Source organism: Schistocerca piceifrons, chromosome 2 (assembly GCF_021461385.2).
Source record: "Schistocerca piceifrons isolate TAMUIC-IGC-003096 chromosome 2, iqSchPice1.1, whole genome shotgun sequence".
NCBI classification, from domain to species: domain Eukaryota; kingdom Metazoa; phylum Arthropoda; class Insecta; order Orthoptera; family Acrididae; genus Schistocerca; species Schistocerca piceifrons.
The window spans coordinates 105,918,232-105,938,481 of NC_060139.1; the positions used below are offsets into that span (position 1 = coordinate 105,918,232).

At 45.2% G+C, this 20,250-nt stretch overlaps 1 protein-coding gene across 1 annotated transcript in view; it reads left to right on the forward strand.

Moving 5' to 3' along the window:
• Window positions 1-9,083: 9,083 nt before the first annotated feature.
• Window positions 9,084-20,250, forward strand: part of LOC124775178 (transmembrane protease serine 9-like) — a 94,884-nt gene continuing 83,717 nt past the window's right edge. The window contains exon 1 of the mRNA XM_047250018.1: window positions 9,084-9,368. Coding sequence (XP_047105974.1) covers window positions 9,084-9,368 — 285 coding nt within the window. The remainder of the gene's footprint in view (window positions 9,369-20,250) is intronic.

A 20,250-nucleotide genomic window follows, 5' to 3' on the forward strand; every position in this document is an offset into this window, starting at 1 on the left:
TACGGTCGCAGGTTCGAATCCTACCTCGGGCCTGGATGTGTGTGATGTCCTCAGGTTAGTTAGGTTTAACTAGTTCTAAGTTCTAGGGGATTAATGACCTCAGCAGTTGAGTCCCATAGTGCTCAGAGCCATTTGAACCATTTTTGAACAAAAACGTCCGAGAAGGGCTGCGAGTGTGCTGTTTCACCAAGACAACGCACACGCACATCGAGCTAACGTTACGCAACAGTTTCTTCGTGATAACAACTTTGAAGTGATTCCTCATGCTCCCTACTCACCTGACCCGGCTCCTAGTGACTTTTGGCTTTTGCCAACAATGAAAGACACTCTCCGTGGCCGCATATTCACCAGCCGTGCTGCTGTTGCCTCAGCGATTTTCCAGTGGTCAAAACAGACTCCTAAAGAATCCTTCGCCGCTGCCATGGAATCATTGGGGTCAGAGTTGTGAAAAATGTGTACGTCTCCAGGGCGATTACGTCGAGAAGTAACGCCAGTTTCATCGATTTCGGGTGGGTAGTTAATTAGAAAAAAAAGTCGGAGGCCTTAGAACTTGAATGCACCTCGTATTAACATATACACTGCCGTTTCTGAAAAGTCCAACACCTTGAAGGAATTACCCGAATAGCGCCACACTTGGTGGAAACGGCGACGGATGTGCAAGCAATACGTGATACGTTTTGCAGCGAGATAGGGTACACGTAGACCGAGAAGAGCCCTCTAGTGTCGGTCCGACAGGGTCGGTGTTGCGCCTAGTGTAGTCGGGGCAGAGCTATCACGCAAGGTAGAAACATAACAGTGAGTGCCAGTATGCCTCGCGACTAAAATCTGTATTTCTCTTGAATCATGTCTAATTCCTCTGTAGCGATCCGGATCGCACCTGTTGCCTTTCTTGAATATGGAAACAATTTTGACAATATTCCGGTCCTCAGGTACCTTCACCTCAGTCCAACATAGGTGAATGGGATGTAGCATGCGTTCCTTCGGTGAAAGACGTACGTATTTAAACAATTCACCGTTCATTCCGTCGGTCCCTGTTTCTTTCCTGTCCTTCTATTTTTGCAGTGTTACGTCTCACTTATTCCTCTCGTTGATGTTTATGTTTCCGTTGAGAGGGCAATTGCCACAGATTCGACACTTTTATTCGAAGACTATAACTATAAGATAGCATGTTTCTTGTTGGTCCCTCGACACAGAAAACGGGAGGAGGTGGTTCTTAAAAGGGTGTGTAATCACCACTGACGGGAATGCAAGCTCTGCAACGTGCTCCGGTGTTGCCCACAAGGTCCGTAAGGAGTTGTTTGTGGTAGGGCGTTTCATTCCTCCACCAGTGCAGTTAACATCTGCTCCATGTTCGTTGGTACATACGGACATGCTGCAGTGCTTCTACCCAATTCTCCACACACCTGCACGATCGGTTTTAAGTCTGTTGAATGGACAGGCCACTCCATTGGACAAACGTGCTGTCTTTCTAAGACCATCTCCACTTGCTGTGTTCGACGCGTTTGCACATTATCATGATCAAAATGGAGCTAGGGCCGGATTCACGCCTGAAAATAAGCTCATGGGAACGGAGTACATTGTCACAACAGCCCTGACTGGTGAGTGCATCGTTTCAAAGATTTGGAGAGCAGTAGGCCCACGCAGTAAAATACATCTTCACATCATAAAACCTAGACCAGGAAAACAATCATGTTCGACTGCTTCGTGGGTGCATCAGATGTAGCTAATTCTCGTCATACGATGGGACGTCGATCATTATCGAACATCGTCGTTTCGGAGCGACTCTACGAGGCGGAAGCGACTCTGTACTTCTTCCCCTTGTGCGACCTTTTAGGTGTTCACCAGTCCCGACTTCATTTTTAAGGATGAAAATGCGAGGTCGAAAAGCGCAGGCGAAGGAGCTCTCGGAACGACAGGATATTCGAGGAATGGACCGGCGTGCCCGTTACCCGAATCACACCCCATCGAACACGTCTTGAAAGCGTAGGGGAGACTACTGCAGCAACTCCACACGCACCAACGACTATCCAGCAAAAAATGTTCAAATGTGTGTGAATTCCTAAGGGACCAAACACCTGAACTCGTCGGTCCCTAGACTTAAACACTTCTTAAACTAACTTAAACTAACTTAGGCTAAGAACAACAAACACATCTATGCCCGAGGGAGGACTCGAACCTCCAGCGGGAGGGGCCGCTCAGTCCCTGACATGACGCCTGAAACTGTGCAGCCACTCCGTGCAGCGACTCTCCAGCACTTGTCAGCTACGCTGCTGGAGAAATAGAAAACCCTATCACAAGAACTCCCAACCAACTTGTGGGCACGATAGAAGTATAATGCGGAGCGTGCATTTCCGTCTGTAGTAATGTTACACCCTACTGGTTCTCGACAGGACCAAAGTGAATCGCAATGACTACAATGTAATTACTGTCTTAGAACTAAAGTATACTTTCTGTTCCTCTCACTGCTTCTTACTTTCAGATACCACCTGAACTATAATACAGCTGTTCATTCTACATGCGGTCTTCATCTACTTCAACATAGATACACCGCAAACGAAGGTACGGTGCCGCGCGGAGGGTACCCTGTACCACTACAAGCCATTTCCTTTCCTGTTCTACTCGCAAATAGAGGGAGGGAAAAAAGACCGCCCATATGCCTTCGCATGAGCCCTAATTTCTGGTATCTTGTCTTTGTGGTTAAAACTGAAGAAACTGCAAAAAGGTGGGAATTTAAGGTGATGGAACCTGGATAAACTGACTAAACCAGAGGTTGTACAGAGTTTCAGGGAGAGCATAAGGGAACAATTGAAAGGAATGGGGGGAAGAAATACAATAGAAGAAGAATGGGTAGCTCTGAGGGATGAAGTAGTGAAGGCAGCAGAGGATCAAGTAGGTAAAAAGACGAGGGCCAGTAGAAATCCTTGGGTAACAGAAGAAATATTGAATTTAATTGATGAAAGGAGAAAATATAAAAATTCATTAAATGAAGCTGGCAAAAAGGAACACAAACGTCCCAAAAATGAGATCGACAGGAAGTGAAAATGGCTAAGCAGGGATGGCTAGAGGACAAATGTAAGGATGTAGAGGCTTATCTCAATAGGGGTAAGATGGATACTGCCTACAGGAAAATTAAAGAGACCTTTGGAGAAAAGAGAACCACTTGAACGAATATCAAGAGCTCAGATAGAAACCCAGTTCTAAGCAAAGAAGGGAAAGCAGAAAGGTGGAAGGAGTATATAGAGGGTCTGTACTAGGGCGATATACTTGAGGACAATATTACGGAAATGGAAGAGGATGTAGATGAAGATGAAATGGGAGATACGATACTGCGTGAAGAGTTTGACAGAGCACTGAAAGACCTGAGTCGAAACAAGGCCCCGGGAGTAGACAACATTCCATCAGAACTACTGATGACCTTGGGAGAGCCAGTCCTGACAAAACTCTACCATCTGGTGAGCAAGATGTATGAGACAGGCAAAATACCCTCGGACTTCAAGAAGAATATAACAATTCCAATCCCAAAGAAAGCAGGTGTTGACAGATGTGAAAATTACCGAATTATCAGTTTAATAACTCACAGCTGCAAAATACTAACACGAATTCTTTAGAGACGAATGTAACAACTGGTAGAAGCCGACCTCGGGGAAGATCAGTTTGGATTCCATAGCAGTGTTGGAACACGTGAGGCAATACTGACCCTGCAACTTAGCTTAGAAGGAAGATTAATGAAAGGCAAACCTACTTTTCTAGCATTTCTAGACTTCGAGAAAGCTTTTGACAATGTTGACTGGAATACTCTCTTTCAAATTCTAACGGTGGCAGGGGTAAAATACAGGGAGCGAAAGCCTATTTACAATTTGTACAGAAACGGGACTGCAGTTATAAGAGTCTAGGGGCATGAAAGGGAAGCAGTGGTTGGGAACGGAGTGAGACAGGGTTGTAGCCTCTCCCCGATGTTATTCAATCTGTATATTGAGCAAGCAGTAAAGGAATCAAAAGAAAAATTCGGAGTAGGTATTAAAATCCATGGAGAAGAAATAAAAACTTTGAGGTTCGCAGATGACATTGTAATTCTGTCAGAGACAACAAGGGACTTGGAAGAGCAGTTGAACGGAATGGACAGTGTCTTGGAAGGAGGATATAAGATGAAAATCAACAACACTAAAACGAGGATAATGGAATGTAGTCGAATTAAGTCGGGTGATGCTGAGGGAATTAGATTAGGAAATGAGACACTTAAAGTAGTAAAGGATTTATGCTATTTGGGGAGCAAAATAACTGATGATGGTCGAAGTAGAGAAGATATAAAATGTAGACTGGCAATGGCAAAGAAAGCGTTTCTGAAGAAGAGAAATTTGTTAACATCGAGTATAGATTTAAGTGTCAGGAAGTCTTTTCTGAAAGTATTTGTATGGAGTGTTGCCATGTATGGAAGTGAAACGTGGGCGATAAATAGTTTGGACAAGAAGAGAATAGAAGATTTCGAAATGTTGTGCTACAGAAGAATGCTGAAGATTAGATGGGTAGATCACGTAACTAATGAGGAGGTACTGAATAGAACTGGAGAGAAAAGGAGTTTGTGGCACAACTTGACAAGAAGAAGGGACCGGTTGGAAAGACATGTCCTGAGGCATCAAGGGATCACAAATTTAGCGTTGGAGGGCAGCATGGAGGGTAAAAATCCTAGAGGGACACAAAGAGATGAATACACTAAGCAGATTCAGACGGACGTAGGTTCCAATAAGTACTGGGGGATGAAGAAGTTTGCGCAGGATAGAGGAGCATGGAGAGCTGCTTCAAACCAGTCTCAGGACTGGAGACCACAACAACAACATCTTTGTGGTCCTTACGCGCAATGTATGTTGGCAGCAGGAAAATCGTTCGGCAGTTAGCTTCAGTTGCTGGTTCTTTAAATTTTAACGATAATTTTTCTCGAAAAGGACGTCGCCTTCCCTCCAGGGATTCCCGTTTGAGTTAATGTAGAATCTCCGTAGCGCTTATGTGTTGATAGAACCTACTGGTGAAACATCTAGCAGCCCGCCTCGGAATAGCTTCCATGTCTTCCTTCGATCCGACGTGGTACGGACACCCAAACACTCGAGCAGTACTCAAGAATTGGGCGAACCAGCGTCCTATATGGCGACCCGTATACTGGTGAACCACTCCTAGAATTCTGCGAAGAAACCGAAGTCGATGATTCACCTTCCCTGTCACAGTTCACACATGCTCGTTCCATCTCATTTCGCTTTGCAACGTTACGCCCAGATATTTAAGCTACTCAACTGTGTCAAGCGGGACACTAGTAATACTGTGCCTGGACATTACAGGTTTGATCTTCGTACTCATCCGCATTCACTTACATTTTTCCACATTTAGAGTTAGCTGCCATTCATCACCCAAACAGGAAATTTTGTCTAAGTCGTCTTGTATCTCGCTACAATCACTCAAATTCGACACTTCACCGTACACCATGGCATCAGCGGCAAGAAACTGCAAATTGTTGCCCACCCTGTCCCCCAAATAGTTCAAGTATATAGGGAACAACAGCGGTATTATCACACTTCCCTGGGGCACTCCTGGCGATGCCCTTGTTTCTGATGAATTTCTGATGGTCCAACTTTCATTCAGCTATGTTACCTGGTTGCGACACTTCGTAAGAACCTTACTTTCAACCTTAAGTTCTGCAGTACCAGTGTACACTGAGGTGGCCCAGGTCATAAGAGAGCGATGAGAATATATATAGATGATAGTATAGAGTACACAAGGTGGTCTGGTTAGACGAGACCCCATTTAAGTTGGCGAGAGTTTATGGCAAGGTTCGAGTGTGGCCCAGACCCAACGAAGTCATAGACACAAGATGTCAACAAGAAACTGTGATAAGTGGTGAAGCCTCCGCAATGATGTTGGCTGTGTTGATTTGGAATGGTCCGACTCCTCTGGTCCAACTGAAGCGATCAGTGGCTGGAAATGATTACTTTCCGCTACTTGGAGACGATTTGCTACCATTCATGGACTTCATGTTGTCAAACAATGGTATACTTTTTGTGGATAACAATGTGCTACGTGACCGGGCCACAGATATTTGCGATTTATTTGAAGAACATTCTGGACAACGCGAGCCACACAGCTCACGCGATATGAGCCATCGAACATTTGTGGGACGTAATCTGGCGGTCAGTTCGTGCAAAAAATTCTGCACCGACAAAACGTTCACAATCATGGCGGCTGTAGAGACGGTATGGTTCAAAATTTCTGCATGGGACTTCCAACGGTGTTGAGAGCATGCCACGTAATGTTGTTGCACTTCGTCGGACAAATGGAAGCCCGACACGGTATTTGGAGATGATTCAAATGGTCCAAATGGTTCAAATGGCTCCAAGCACTATGGGACTTAACATCTGAGGTCATCAGTCCCCTAGAATGAGAACTACATAAACCTAAATAACCTAAGGATATCACACACCTCCATGGCGGAGGCAGGATTCGAACCTGCGACCGTAGCAGCAGCGCGGTTCCGGATTAACGCGCCTAGAACCGCTCGGCCAAAGCGAGCGGCTATTTGGAGATAACGCATGACTTTAGTCATCTCTGTGTATGTACGAATCAGTAGTATATCAAACAGTTTAATTCACAAGAACTTTATCTACTTGTTGGAAAGAACACGAATCGGGTACTGATAAACAACGGAAACTGAGAAATAATTGTCATAAAGAGAAGTGGACTGATAAGTCCATAAATTGATGTAGTTCCCTCTGAAAAACAAGGTACAGTATTTTGTTCGTCATGCACACCAGGGCTTAAAAATGCAAGTTCTCTCGAAACCAACGAATATATAACAGTAACACTATCAAGAAATGTAATTCGACATGCTGAACAAAAAGTGACGTCACAGCAGCAAATTGCCTTTACATGGGTGGCCAAAACTGACTGCTTGTATAACAAATGCCTCCTGAACCAGTTCTAAATAGCAGACTTATACATAATCCAATTGTTGTTGTTGCTGTTGTGGTCTTCAGTCCTGAGACTGGTTTGATGCAGCTCTCCATGCTACTCCATCCTGTGCAAGCTTCTTCATCTCCCAGTACTTACTGCAACCTACATCCGTCTGAATCTGCTTAGTGTACTCATCTCTTGGCCTACCTCTACAATTTTTTCCATCCACGCTGCCCTCTAATGCTAAATTTGTGATCCCTCGATGCCTCAGAATATTCCCTACCAAGCGGTACCTACTTCTTGTCAAGTTGTGTCACAAACTCCTCTTCTCTCCAATTCTATTCACTACCTCCTCATTTGTTATGTTATCTACCCATCTAATCTACAGCATTCTTCTGAAGCACAACATTTCAAAAGCTTCTATTCTCTTCTTGTCCAAACTATTTATCGTCCACGTTTCACTTCCATACATGGCTACGCTCCATACAAATACTTTCAGAAAAGACTTCCTGACGCTTAAATCTATACTCGATGATAACAAACTTCTCTTCTTCAGAAACGCTTTCCTTGCCATTGCCAGTCTACATTTTATATCCTCTCTACTTGGACCATTATCAGTTATTTTGCTCCCCAGTAGTAAAACTCTTTTACTACTTTTAAGTGTCTCATTTCCTAATCTAATTCCCTCAGCATCACCCGACTTAATACGACTACATTCCATTATCCTCGTTTTACTTTTGTTGATGTTCATCTTATACCCTCATTTCAAGACACTGTCCATTCCGTTCAACTGCTCTTCCAAGTCCTCTGCTGTCTCTGACAGAATTACAATGTCATCTGCGAACCTCAAAGTTTTTATTTCTTCTCCATGGGTTTTAATACCTACTCCGAAATTTACTTTTGTTTCCTTTACTGCTTGCACAATATACAGATTGAGTAGCATCGGGGAGGGGCTACATCCCTGTCTCACTCCCTTCCCAACCACTGCTTCCCTTTCATGTCAAATGACTCTTATAACTGCCATCTGATTTCTGTAGAAATTTTAAATAGCCTTTCGCACCCTGTATTTTACCCCTGCCACCTTCAGAATTTGAAAGAGAATATTCCAGTCAACATTGTCAAAAGCTTTCGCGAAGTCTACAAATGCTAGAAACATAGGTTTGACTTTCCTTAATCTTTCTTCTAAGATAAGTCGTAGGGTCAGTATTGCCTCACGTGTTCCAGCATTTCTTCGGAATCCAAACTGATCTTCCCCGAGGTCGGATTCTACCAGTTTTTCCATTCGTCTGTAAAGAATTCGCGTTAGTATATTGCAGCTGTGATTTATTAAACTGATAGTTCGGTAATTTTCACGTCTGTCAACACCTGCTTTCTTTGAGATTGGAATTATTATATTCTTCTTGAAGTCTGAGGGAATTTCGCCTGTCTCATACATCTTGCTCACCAGATGGTAGAGTTTTGTCAGGACTGGCTCTCCCAAGGCTGTCAGTAGTTCTAATGGAATGTTGTCTACTCCCGGGTCCTTGTTTCGACTTAGGTCTTTCAGTGCTCTGTCAAACTCTTCACGCAGTATCGTATCTCCCATTTCATCTTCATCTACATCCTCATCCATTTCTATAATATTGTCCAGCAGAACATCGCCCCTGTATAGACCGATGTTAACAAATTTCTCTTCTTCAGAAACGCTCTCTTTGCCACTGCCAGTCTACATTTTATATCCTCTCTACTTTCGACCATCATCAGTTATTTTGCTCCCCAAATAGCAAAACTCCTATACTACTTTAAGTGTCTCATTTCCTAATCTAATTCCCTCAGCATCACCCGACCTAATTTGACTACATTCTATTATCCTCGTTTTGATTTTGTTGATGTTCATCTTATATCCTCCTTTCAAGACATTGTATGATCCAATTATAAATAAATAAACCAAACGAAGCTTACTTTACTCGCAATCGTCAGCCTGAGCTCAGGGGCGAACCTCTTAGAGAGCCCGCAAAAAATGTTAAACACTGAGATCTATGTTGTCCGCCTGTAAACCGAAAATAAACACTACGTACACGCACGACCTTTGCCCACACGTCTGTTACATTATTGACCGGTTAAACGCGTTACCACGGAAATCGCGGCGCAGCAGTCGTGACGCAGCGACGATGGGATGGCTGTTGGTGCTGCTTTCGCTCGCACTGCCTCTGGTGGAGGGAGAGCCCGGCGAGGTTGGTGGATGCCAGAGGTTCGTCGAGATCGAAGACCAGCCGTACGTGGCGTCGCTGCAGAAGATCGCGGAGGGACACGTGTGCACGGCGACGCTGATCACGACCCGCTGGCTGCTGACGGCCGCCCAGTGCATCGTCGACAGGGAAGGAGAGCCTTTGCCCGCCGCCGACTACTTCGTGCTCATGGGCTCTTCCAACTTCACTAACCAAATCGCTTTAAAGGTTCGTACTCCTCAGACAGTTTACTTTCCCGTCGTTTGCCTTGTAAGCTCGCCGGAAACATTAGGTTCATGTGTAAGCATGTAGCGTTTGGTAATTTCCAAGAATGATTGCCAATCGAAGTTGGACGGCTCCAATCGATATATATCGAAGATGCGGTAGTAAATCGATTATGGAAGTCTCGTGGCGCGCGTTGTTATACATTATTTGTGACCGTCATTTTTATCAGTTTTGCGTTGTTTCTTCAGTTCGTGTACGTTACATTCCCGCCGTAATTGTTTGTGATTCCATTGGGAAATCGACACGGTTTCTCTTGATAGCGAGTGTAATGTCTGCTGTTTCTCACGATTCTTCTGCGGAATGCCTCACATGGAAAACTCTAATTCCATGCCTATCTAGCATAGAAAAATGTTTGACTTTTTGCCGGACATATGGACTTCTGCCGGACGAGGAAAGGAGGGACTGTGTTGACTGTGGTGCTGCGAAGTCTGTGAAACTTCGTAAGAGGAGTGTGGACACTGAAATTATGTTGCAATTTCATTGCGGACTTTGCGTAAAGCGAACCAGCGTCAGGAGAAATACATGGTTCGAATCCTCCAAATTATCGATTCAGACGAGCGTAATTCTTGTGTCGTGCCGGATTCGAGATTACACGTTGCAAGCCACAGCATCAGAAACTGAGTTATCGGCAAATACCGTGTGTGACTACTTCGGGTTTTGCCAACAAGTGTGCTACGTGATAGTGACAAATGACAGTGTGTCAATTGGTGGACTGAATAAAAAAGTAGGAGGAGACGAGTCTCATATTGCTAGACGAAAGAATCAGTTAGGACGACCTTCTTAAAGTGAAGTAGATCATATTTGGGTTTTTGGTGGGACAGAAAGAGAGTCACGCAAATGTTTCACTGTGAGGGTATTGTCCCGAGACAAGGTGACTTTAATGGTCTCATAAAACATTTCATACTGCCTGGAACAAAAGTCATCACAGACGGGTTTCACTCATACCAGACTCTCAAAGCTCAAGGGTTCGAGCACGAATTCGTGAACCACTCTGTGGAGTTTCTGTCTTCAGGTGGCGCCTGTGTCCGTACCCAGAATATAGAACAGCTGTGGAAGTCTGTCAAGTCTACTATAAAAAAAGAGTAGGGCGTCCAGGACAGAGGGAAGAACTGTATTTGTTCCAGTACCTACACTTTCACAACTTGCGTTTGCAGGGAAAAGTCGATGCGTGCGACACACTGCCGATATTACTGCGCGATATTGGCAGAGTTTACCCTGGGTACGGGAAAAAAGGAATTGTCCCTGCAGCTTATACATCACGCGGACTGTCACAAGACGATAACACCGACGACGCCTAAGGTAAGTCGTCTCCTTCCAATTTGCAAGTGCTTCTCTAACGGTTTTCCTTTGTCGTTCTGTAGTGACATCTTCAAACATACTCGTAACGCGCGTAACGAGACTTCCATAATCGATTTACCATCGCATATTCTATATGTATCGGTTGGAGCCCTCCAACTTCGATAGGCAGTCATTTTTGGAAATTACCGAGACTTTAGTCAATGAAATACAGAGGGATCCAAAAATTTTTTCCACTGTTTAAAAGTCCACAACTTGCAAACTAATTGATGGAGTTGTCTCATTTTTGGTGAAAGCATAGTTTAAAGTCCAACTTAAAGATATTGCTGTAGGTGTTCGAAATGGTCACCATTAAGATCCACACGCAAACGATGCCGCCGAACTGCAGCACGAACTACTGAGTGCAACTTGTTCAGTTGGATATTTGCGCATCAATCCAATGTGCGTGGCTTTCGTCGATAAATGACGTCCTTTAGTGTTCCCCAAAGGTAAAAGTGCAGAGGAGTTAGGTCTGCGGAACGTGGTGGACACTCCACAGCACCTCTACGGCCTATCCGTCTTCCTGGTAGATTTTTGTCGAGATACGTCCTAACACGATTTTGGTAGTGGGCTGGAGCACCATCTTATTGAAAGTAAACTCTTCCGTCTCAAAAATGGTTCAAATGGCTCTGAGCACTATGGGACTTGACATATATGGTCATCAGAACCCTAGAACTTAGAACTACTTAAACCTAACTAACCTAAGGACATCACACACATCGATGCCCGAGGCAGGATTCGAACATGCGACCGTAGCGGTCGCGCGGTTCCAGACTGAAGCGCCTAGAACCGCTCGGCCACAACGGCCGGCTCGACATCAAGGGATCACTAGTGTACTGCTGGAGGGAAGTTTGGGGGTAAAAATTATAGAGGGCGTCCAAGAGATGAATAAAGTAAGCGGATTCAGAAAGGCGTAAGTTGCAGTAGCTATTCAAAGATTAACAGGTTTGCATAGGATAGAGAAGCACAGAGAGTTGCATCAAACCAATCTTCGGGCTGAGTACTATAACAGCAACAACAAGAACAGGGCGAAGTATCCAACGTGTCACCTACGTATGGTGTACCACTCGCAGACATCGGTGTAAGCACAATGGTCGTATACGATGCTAATATACAATATTAACCGAGAGCGTAAGGAGACGAGTTTAAAGCACTATCAGTTAAAATCGATTTCAAACCGCACAGGAATTGCAACTGTCAGTTCAAGACCACGTCAAGCAGTTTGCGAGCGAACATTGCAAAGATAATCGCATACAGTGGAAATTTGGAGTCCGCTTCTTAACAAAAGTCTGTTGCTCACAGGGACATAAAAACTGTATGGCTTCAGTGGCCAAACAAAACAGAAAGTAGGCGATGCCAGAATGGATAAGTATAGTGTCGTCCAAAGAGACGCGTTCTTACGTCAGTTCAAATGATATAAGGTGGTCTAATGAGGCGATCAACGTGCTGTGTTGAGGTTGTAGTTCATGGCCACAGATTGTTCCGTGATGTGTTTGTGGTGTTTCTCGAGCATTGTCTTCACCCCATTCATTTACGTCAACATGAAACGGGAAATTTACTTCAACATCCACGGTAATCTAGTGTTCTGTCCTTCTACGTATTCCAAGGTGACAACAGGTGGGGGGGGGGGGTAACTTCTGGTGTCAGATTCCACCCCACAGCTCTGACCAATGATGTTCACGAAAGAGGGGATGAAAGCGACCTCTTATTTAACGCTGGAGTCTAGCATTAGGTGCGATTCCAGCAGTCTGCTTTGATCCGTGACGCCCTGTGTGACATCATGAGTTCACGCTGCGAAGGATGTAATCGTCCTGTTATTAAAAGTTATCTCTGGATGTTTTAGTTAATGGTGTGATCCATGATGTTTGAAAACTATGCTCTAAATTCCATATACGTAATTATGTTTAGAGTGTGGTTTCGATGGAACTGAGAGAACAGCTTCAGTTGTCAAATGGTTCAAATGGCTCTAAGCACTATGGGACTTAACATCTGAGATCATCAGTCCCCTAGACTTAGAACTACTTAAACCTAACTAACCGAATGACATCACACACTTCCATGCTCGAGGCAGGATTCGAACCTGAGACCGTAGCAGCAGCGCGGTTCCGGACTGAAGCGCCTAGAACCACTCGGCCACAGCGGCCGGCTTCAGTTGTCGATTGAGAAACTAATAGCGATTATATTTTCTTCTCACAAATGTATGACTCTTTCCGTATTTAACACGATTTCGGATGGTAAAGTTAGGCAGTGACTTACGAGCACAAGTTGAATTGCTGCCGGCGGGATTATTATCATGTTGCAGCTTACAATTATTGTTTTTGTTAAGTGGCAAGTTTGTTGAGGGTGGATTTAGGTAGGAGCCCAAATGCATAGCTCAAATGGTCGTGAGTGATGTTTTTAATTTTGTGTTTTAAAAATATCTGGCTTTTTTTTAATGTGACGTCTTTGAGGTGCTACGTCTATAATATCGTTTGTTCTTATAGGGGTCGTGTTGCTGTTACCGGTGACTCACTCTCGTGGAGCATGTTCCTTTTTGTGATTTTGTTTGTAGTAATGGTTTAGTCGAAGGGGGTCGAATCTTTGAAATTCCTTAGTTATTTATTTCCGCTCGCTTTTTGATCTATTGAGTTTTGTCTTTAGTGCGGTTCCAGCTCATTTTGTATACACTCCTGGAAATTGAAATAAGAACACCGCGAATTCATTGTCCCAGGAAGGGGAAACTTTATTGACACATTCCTGGAGTCAGATACATCACATGATCACACTGACAGAACCACAGGCACATAGACACAGGCAACAGAGCATGCACAATGTCGGCACTAGTACAGTGTATATCCACCTTTAGCAGCAATGCAGGCTGCTATTCTCCCATGGAGACGATCGTGGAGATGCTGGATGTAGTCCTGTGGAACGGCTTGCCATGCCATTTCCACCTGGCGCCTCAGTTGGACCAGCGTTCGTGCTGGACGTGCAGACCGCGTGAGACGACGCTTCATCCAGTCCCAAACATGCTCAATGGGGGACAGATCCGGAGATCTTGCTGGCCAGGGTAGTTGACTTACACCTTCTAGAGCACGTTGGGTGGCACGGGATACATGCGGACGTGCATTGTCCTGTTGGAAAAGCAAGTTCCCTTGCCGGTCTAGGAATGGTAGAACGATGGGTTCGATGACGGTTTGGATGTACCGTGCACTATTCAGTGTCCCCTCGACGATCACCAGTGGTGTACGGCCAGTGTAGGAGATCGCTCCCCACACCATGATGCCGGGTGTTGGCCCTGTGTGCCTCGGTCGTATGCAGTCCTGATTGTGGCGCTCACCTGCACGGCGCCAAACACGCATACGACCATCATTGGCACCAAGGCAGAAGCGACTCTCATCGCTGAAGACGACACGTCTCCATTCGTCCCTCCATTCACGCCTGTCGCGACACCACTGGAGGCGGGCTGCACGATGTTGGGGCGTGAGCGGAAGACGGCCTAACGGTGTGCGGGACCGTAGCCCAGCTTCATGGAGACGGTTGCGAATGGTCCTCGCCGATACCCCAGGAGCAACAGTGTCCCTAATTTGCTGGGAAGTGGCGGTGCGGTCCCCTACGGCACTGCGTAGGATCCTACGGTCTTGGCGTGCATCCGTGCGTCGCTGCGGTCCGGTCCCAGGTCGACGGGCACGTGCACCTTCCGCCGACCACTGGCGACAACATCGATGTACTGTGGAGACCTCACGCCCCACGTGTTGAGCAATTCGGCGGTACGTCCACCTGGCCTCCCGCATGCCCACTATATGCCCTCGCTCAAAGTCCGTGAACTGCACATGCGGTTCACGTCCACGCTGTCGCGGCATGCTACCAGTGTTAAAGACTTCGATGGAGCTCCGTATGCCACGGCAAACTGGCTGACACTGACGGCGGCGGTGCACAAATGCTGCGCAGCTAGCGCCATTCGACGGCCAACACCGCGGTTCCTGGTGTGTCCGCTATGCCGTGCGTGTGATCATTGCTTGTACAGCCCTCTCGCAGTGTCTGGAGCAAGTATGGTGGGTCTGACACACCGGTGTCAATGTGTTCTTTTTTCCATTTTCAGGAGTGTATATTTTCTTTCCGTTTACTTTGCAGGAGTTTGTGTGTGCTATTTTTTGATTAAGTTGTTGTTTTGCGGGATATGTTTGGTATCGCTGTTTTCGTGTCAGATCCACAGGGTGAATCACCTAAAACTTGCACAGCAAATATTGCGGATCGATGGAAAGTGCTATTGATGTGCAGTTTTCACAGAATGGATACGCAGTCAGCGGCTCGTATCGTTAGCCAATAAACAGCATTTAATAATACTTAGAAAGTGTATTTTTGTGCAAACTTACACTCTTTTGAATGGAACAAGGCCTTACATCAGCTATCTAAAAGTGGGGTAGATTAGAATGTCAGTGGTGTTTTTTGCAGGATTCTAGCGCGAGTCGTTTACGAGATATCGTATTTTAAAAGGTTTCCACACCAACACTTGTTTCTGCTACTCAACCTGCGTAGTTGCTAGGAACTATGCTGTTATGTTTATTTACAGCGTGCCTGTGTGTTCCTTGAGTGCATTGCGACTAGCTGCTCAGTCAGAGTGTGACAGTCGAAGCAGTAGCTCGTGAGTGGGCTATGCGATTTACCAGTGCAGAAAAAGCCGACATTCTCATGGTGTATGGAGGTTGTAGGAAGAATGCAGTTCGTGCTTGTACGGTGTATGCTGCGAGATATCCCAATGAACACTATCATCACGGCAATTATTTATCAGCCTCTTGAACCAGTTACATTGAAGTGGCAGTGTAGTGCCTAGACAACATAACGGAAGTTCAAGGCAACCGTAAAATGCGTTTTACACAGGTACGTGCCGAGTAAAACTATGAGGGACGGAAAAAAACCCACCGTGGTTCAACAACAAAGTTAGGAAACTACTGCGAAAGCAAAGAGAGCTTCACTGCAAATTTGAACGCAGCCAAAACCTCTCAGACAAACAGAAGCTAAACGATGTCAAAGTTAGCGTAAGGAGGGCTATGCGTGAAGCGTTCCGTGAATTCGAAAGTAAAATTGTATGTGCCGACTTGACAGAAAATCCTAGGAAGATCTGGTCTTACGTTAAATCAGTAAGTGGATCGAAACAGCATATCCAGACACTCTGGGATAATAATGGCATTGAAACAGAGGATGACAATCGTAAAGCTGAAATACTAAACACCTTTTTCCAAAACTGTTTCACAGAGGAAGACCGCACTGCAGTTCCTTCTCTAAATCCTCGCACGAACGAAAAGCTGGCTGAAATCAAATAAGTGTCCAAAGAATAGAAAAGCAACTGAAATCACTCAACAAAGGAAAATCCACTGGACCTGACGGGATACCAATTCGATTCTACATACAATACGTGAAAGAACTTGCCTCCCTTCTAACAGCCGTGTACCGCAAGTCTCTAGAGGAACGGAAGGTTCCAAATGATTGGAAAAGAGCACAAGTACTTTCAGTTATCAAGAATGGTCGTCGAGCAGATGAGCAAAACTATAGGCCTATATCTCTGACATCGATCTGTTGTAGAATTTTAGAACATGTTTTTTGCTCGCGTATCATGTCATTTCGGGAAACCCAGAATCTATTCTGTAGGAGTCAACATGGATTCCGGAAACAGCGATCGTGTGAGACCCAACTCGCTTTATTTGTTCACGAGACCCAGAAAATATTAGATACAGGCTCCCAGGTAGATGCCATTTTCCTTGACTTCCGGAAGGCGTTCGATACAGTTCCGCACTTTCGCCTGATAAACAAAGTAAGAGACTACGGAATAGTAGACCAGCTGTTTGGCTGGATTGAAAAGTTTTCAGGAAACAGAACACAGCAAGTTGTTCTCAAAGGAGAGACGTCTACAGACGTTAAAGGAACCTCTGGCGTGCCACAGGGGAGTGTAATGGGCCCATTGCTTTTCAGAATATACATATATAAGTGACCTAGTAGATAGTGTCGGAAGTTCCATGCGGCTTTTCGCGGATGATGCTGTAATATACATAGAAGTTACATCTTTACAAAATTGCAGTGAAATGCAGGAAGATCTGCAGCGGGAAGTGGCAACCGTCCCTTAACATAGACAAATGTAATGTATCGCGAATACATAGAAAGGAGGATACTTTATTGTATGATTATATGATAGCGGAACAAAACTAGTAGCAGTTACTTCTGTAAAATACACTACTGGCCATTAAAATTGCATTCACCAGGAAGAAATGCAGATGATAAACGGGTATTCATTGGGCAAATACATTATACTAGAACGGACATATGATTACATTTTCACGCAATTTGGGTCCACAGATCTTGAGAAATCAGTACCAAGAACAATCACCACTGGCCGTAATAACGGCCTTGATACGCCTGGGCATTGAGTCAGACAGAGCTTGGATGGCGTGTATAGGACAGCTGCCCATGCAGCTTCAACACGATACCACCGTTCATCAAGAGTAGTGACTGGCTTATTGTGACGAGCCAGTTGCTGGGCCGCCACTGACCAGACGTTTTCAATTGGTGAGAGATCTGGAGAATGTGCTAGCCAGGGCAGCAGTCGAACATTTTCTGTATCCAGAAAGGCCCGTACAGGACCTGCAACATGCGGTCGTGCATTATCCTGCTGAAATATAGGGTTTCGCAGGGATCGAATGAAGGGTAGAGCCACAGGTCTTAACACATCTGAAATGTAACGTCCACTGTTCAAAGTGCCGTCAATGTGAACAAGAGGTGACCGGGACGTGCAACCAATGGCACCTCATACCATCATGCCGGGTGATACGCCAGTATGTCGATGACGAATACACGCTTCCAATGTGCGTTGACCGCGATGTCACCAAACACGAATGCGACCTTGATGATGGTGTAAACAGAACCTGGATTCATCCGAAAAAATGACGATTTGCCATTCGTACACCCAGGTTCGTCGTTGAGTACACCATCGCAGGCACTCCTGTCTGTGATGCAGCGTCAAGGGTAACCACAGCGATTGCCTCCGAGCTGATAGTCCATGCTGCTGCAAACGTCGTCGAACTGTTCGTGCAGATGGTTGTTGTCTTGCAAATGTCCACATCTGTTGACTAAGGGATCGAGACGTGGCTGCACGATCCGTTACAGCGATGCGGATAAGGTGCCTCTCATCTCGACTGCTAGCGATACGAGGCCGTTAGGATCCAACACGGCATTCCGTATTACACTCCTGAATCCACCGATTCCATATTCTGCTAACAGTCATTGGATCTCGACCAACACGAGCAGCAATGTCGCGATACGATAAACCGCAATCGTGATAAGCTACAATCCGACCGTTATCAAAGTCGGAAACGTGATGGTACGCATTTCTCCTCCTTACACGAGGCATCACAACAACGTTTCGCCAGGCAACAGCGGTCAACTGCCGTTTGTGTATGAGAAATCAGTTGGAAACTTTCCTCATGTCAGCACGTTGTAGGTGTCGCCACCGGCGCCAACCCTGTGTGAATGCTATGAAAAGCTAAGCATTTGCATATCACAGCATCTTCTCTCTGTCAGTTAAATTTCGCGTCTGTAGCACGTCATCTTCGTGTTGTAGCAATTTTAATGGCCAGTAGTGTATCTGGGAGTATGCGTACGGAACGATTTGAAGTGGAATGATCATATAAAATTAATTGTTGGTAAGGCGAGTGCCAGGTTGAGATTCATTGGGAGAGTCCTTAGAAAATGTAGTCCATCAACAAAGGAGATGGCTTACAGAACACTCGTTCGCCCTACACTTGAGTATTGCTCATCAATGTGGGATCCGTATCAGATCGGGTTGACAGAGGAGATAGCGAAGATCCAAACAAGAGCGGCGCGTTTCATCACAGGGTCATTTGGTAAGCGTGTTAGCGTTACGGATATGTTTAGCAAACTCAGGTGGCAAACTCTGCAATAGTGGCGCTCTGCATCGCGGTGTAGCTTGCTGTTTAGGTTTCGAGAGGGTGCATTTCTGGATGAGGTATCGAATATATTGCTTCCCCCTACTTATAGCTCCCGAGGATTCGAGCGCGCACGGAGGCTTTCCGGCAGTCGTTCTTCCCGCGAACCATACGCGACTGGAACAGGTAAGGGAGGTAATGACAGTGGCACGTAAAGTGCCCTGCGCCACACACCGTTGGGTGGCTTGCGGAGTATAAATGTAGATGTAGATGTAGGAAGAGTGACGACAGAAGAGGAGGAAATTAATATTCTTGCTGCTGTTGCAGTTGATCCCCACGTTAGCTTCCGCTCTTTCATACGAGGAAGTTGCATAAAGTAGGCAAGTAGCCAAACCATTCTCCATCGACATAGATCCCATCCCTGTCACATCTGCATCAAGAGGTGCGTGGAAACTATTATGAGAATCTCGTTAACTTCCGTACATGGTCGCAAGACAGCGTACTCCAGATGTATTATGTTTAGTGATGAAGTCACATTTATCAATCTTGGCCACCGCCGAAACGTGCAATATTGATCTGTTGACAAGCCCCGTTCGTTTCGCCAGGTGGAACGTCAGCGTCCAAGGTGTGTAAACTCTGCTCTGCTATCGCTCTCTTCGTGTGATCTATATAGGTCAAGCAAATTATTCGATTCCAGTTTTGTGTTCTCTGTAGATTTTGGTTCCATTTATTCTAGAGGAATCAGTGTGCGTGATTTTTCAATTTTTTTGATGCTTTGGAATGACCTCACCTTAATTAACCATTTTTAGAATTAACCATTTTAGCTTGTCCTTGTGCAAAACCCCCTCATTGCCACTGTTGACCTGTTAATTTCATTTAGTTAAAATTTTTTCAGGCGACTATCAACAGCATCGATATGCGTGTAGAAATGGGTGAGAACAAGCTGTGCTGTCTTACAATACATTTACTCACTATCGTTTCGATCATAGACCATCTTCATAGTGTAAAAATATCTATTGTGTATGACATGTGAAGTTGTCAAAATAGTTATTTTTTTCACTGTGAAGACGGTATGTGATCGAAACGGGTAGTCAATAAATATATTGTCAGACAGCACAGTGTGTTATCGTACATTTCTCTTAGTTCATTTTATTAGCTGACTGAATTATTTCGCACGTTTTTTGTTTGTTTTGACCGTAATGGTCTGCATAGTGGTTTCCATCTTGAATGATGTAATCGGGCTGTTACTGAATGTTATCTGTGGTTGTCTTAGCAATTCGTGTAAACTATTATCTTTAATAGAAATACGACCTCGTCTTGCTATACTCCCAGATGCTGCTGTGGTTGTCTTGGCAACTGATTAAATCATGTTGCTTATTGCAAATGTGTCGCGATTTCTGAGGGTGTATTAGACAGGAATCTAAAACAACACAGCCGGCCGGAGTGGCCGAGCGGTTCTAGGCGCAACAGTCTGGAACCGCGAGACCGCTGCGGTCGCAGGTTCGAATCCTGCCTCGGGCATGGATGTGTGTGACGTCCTTAGGTTAGTTAGGTTTAAGTAGTTCTAAGTTCTA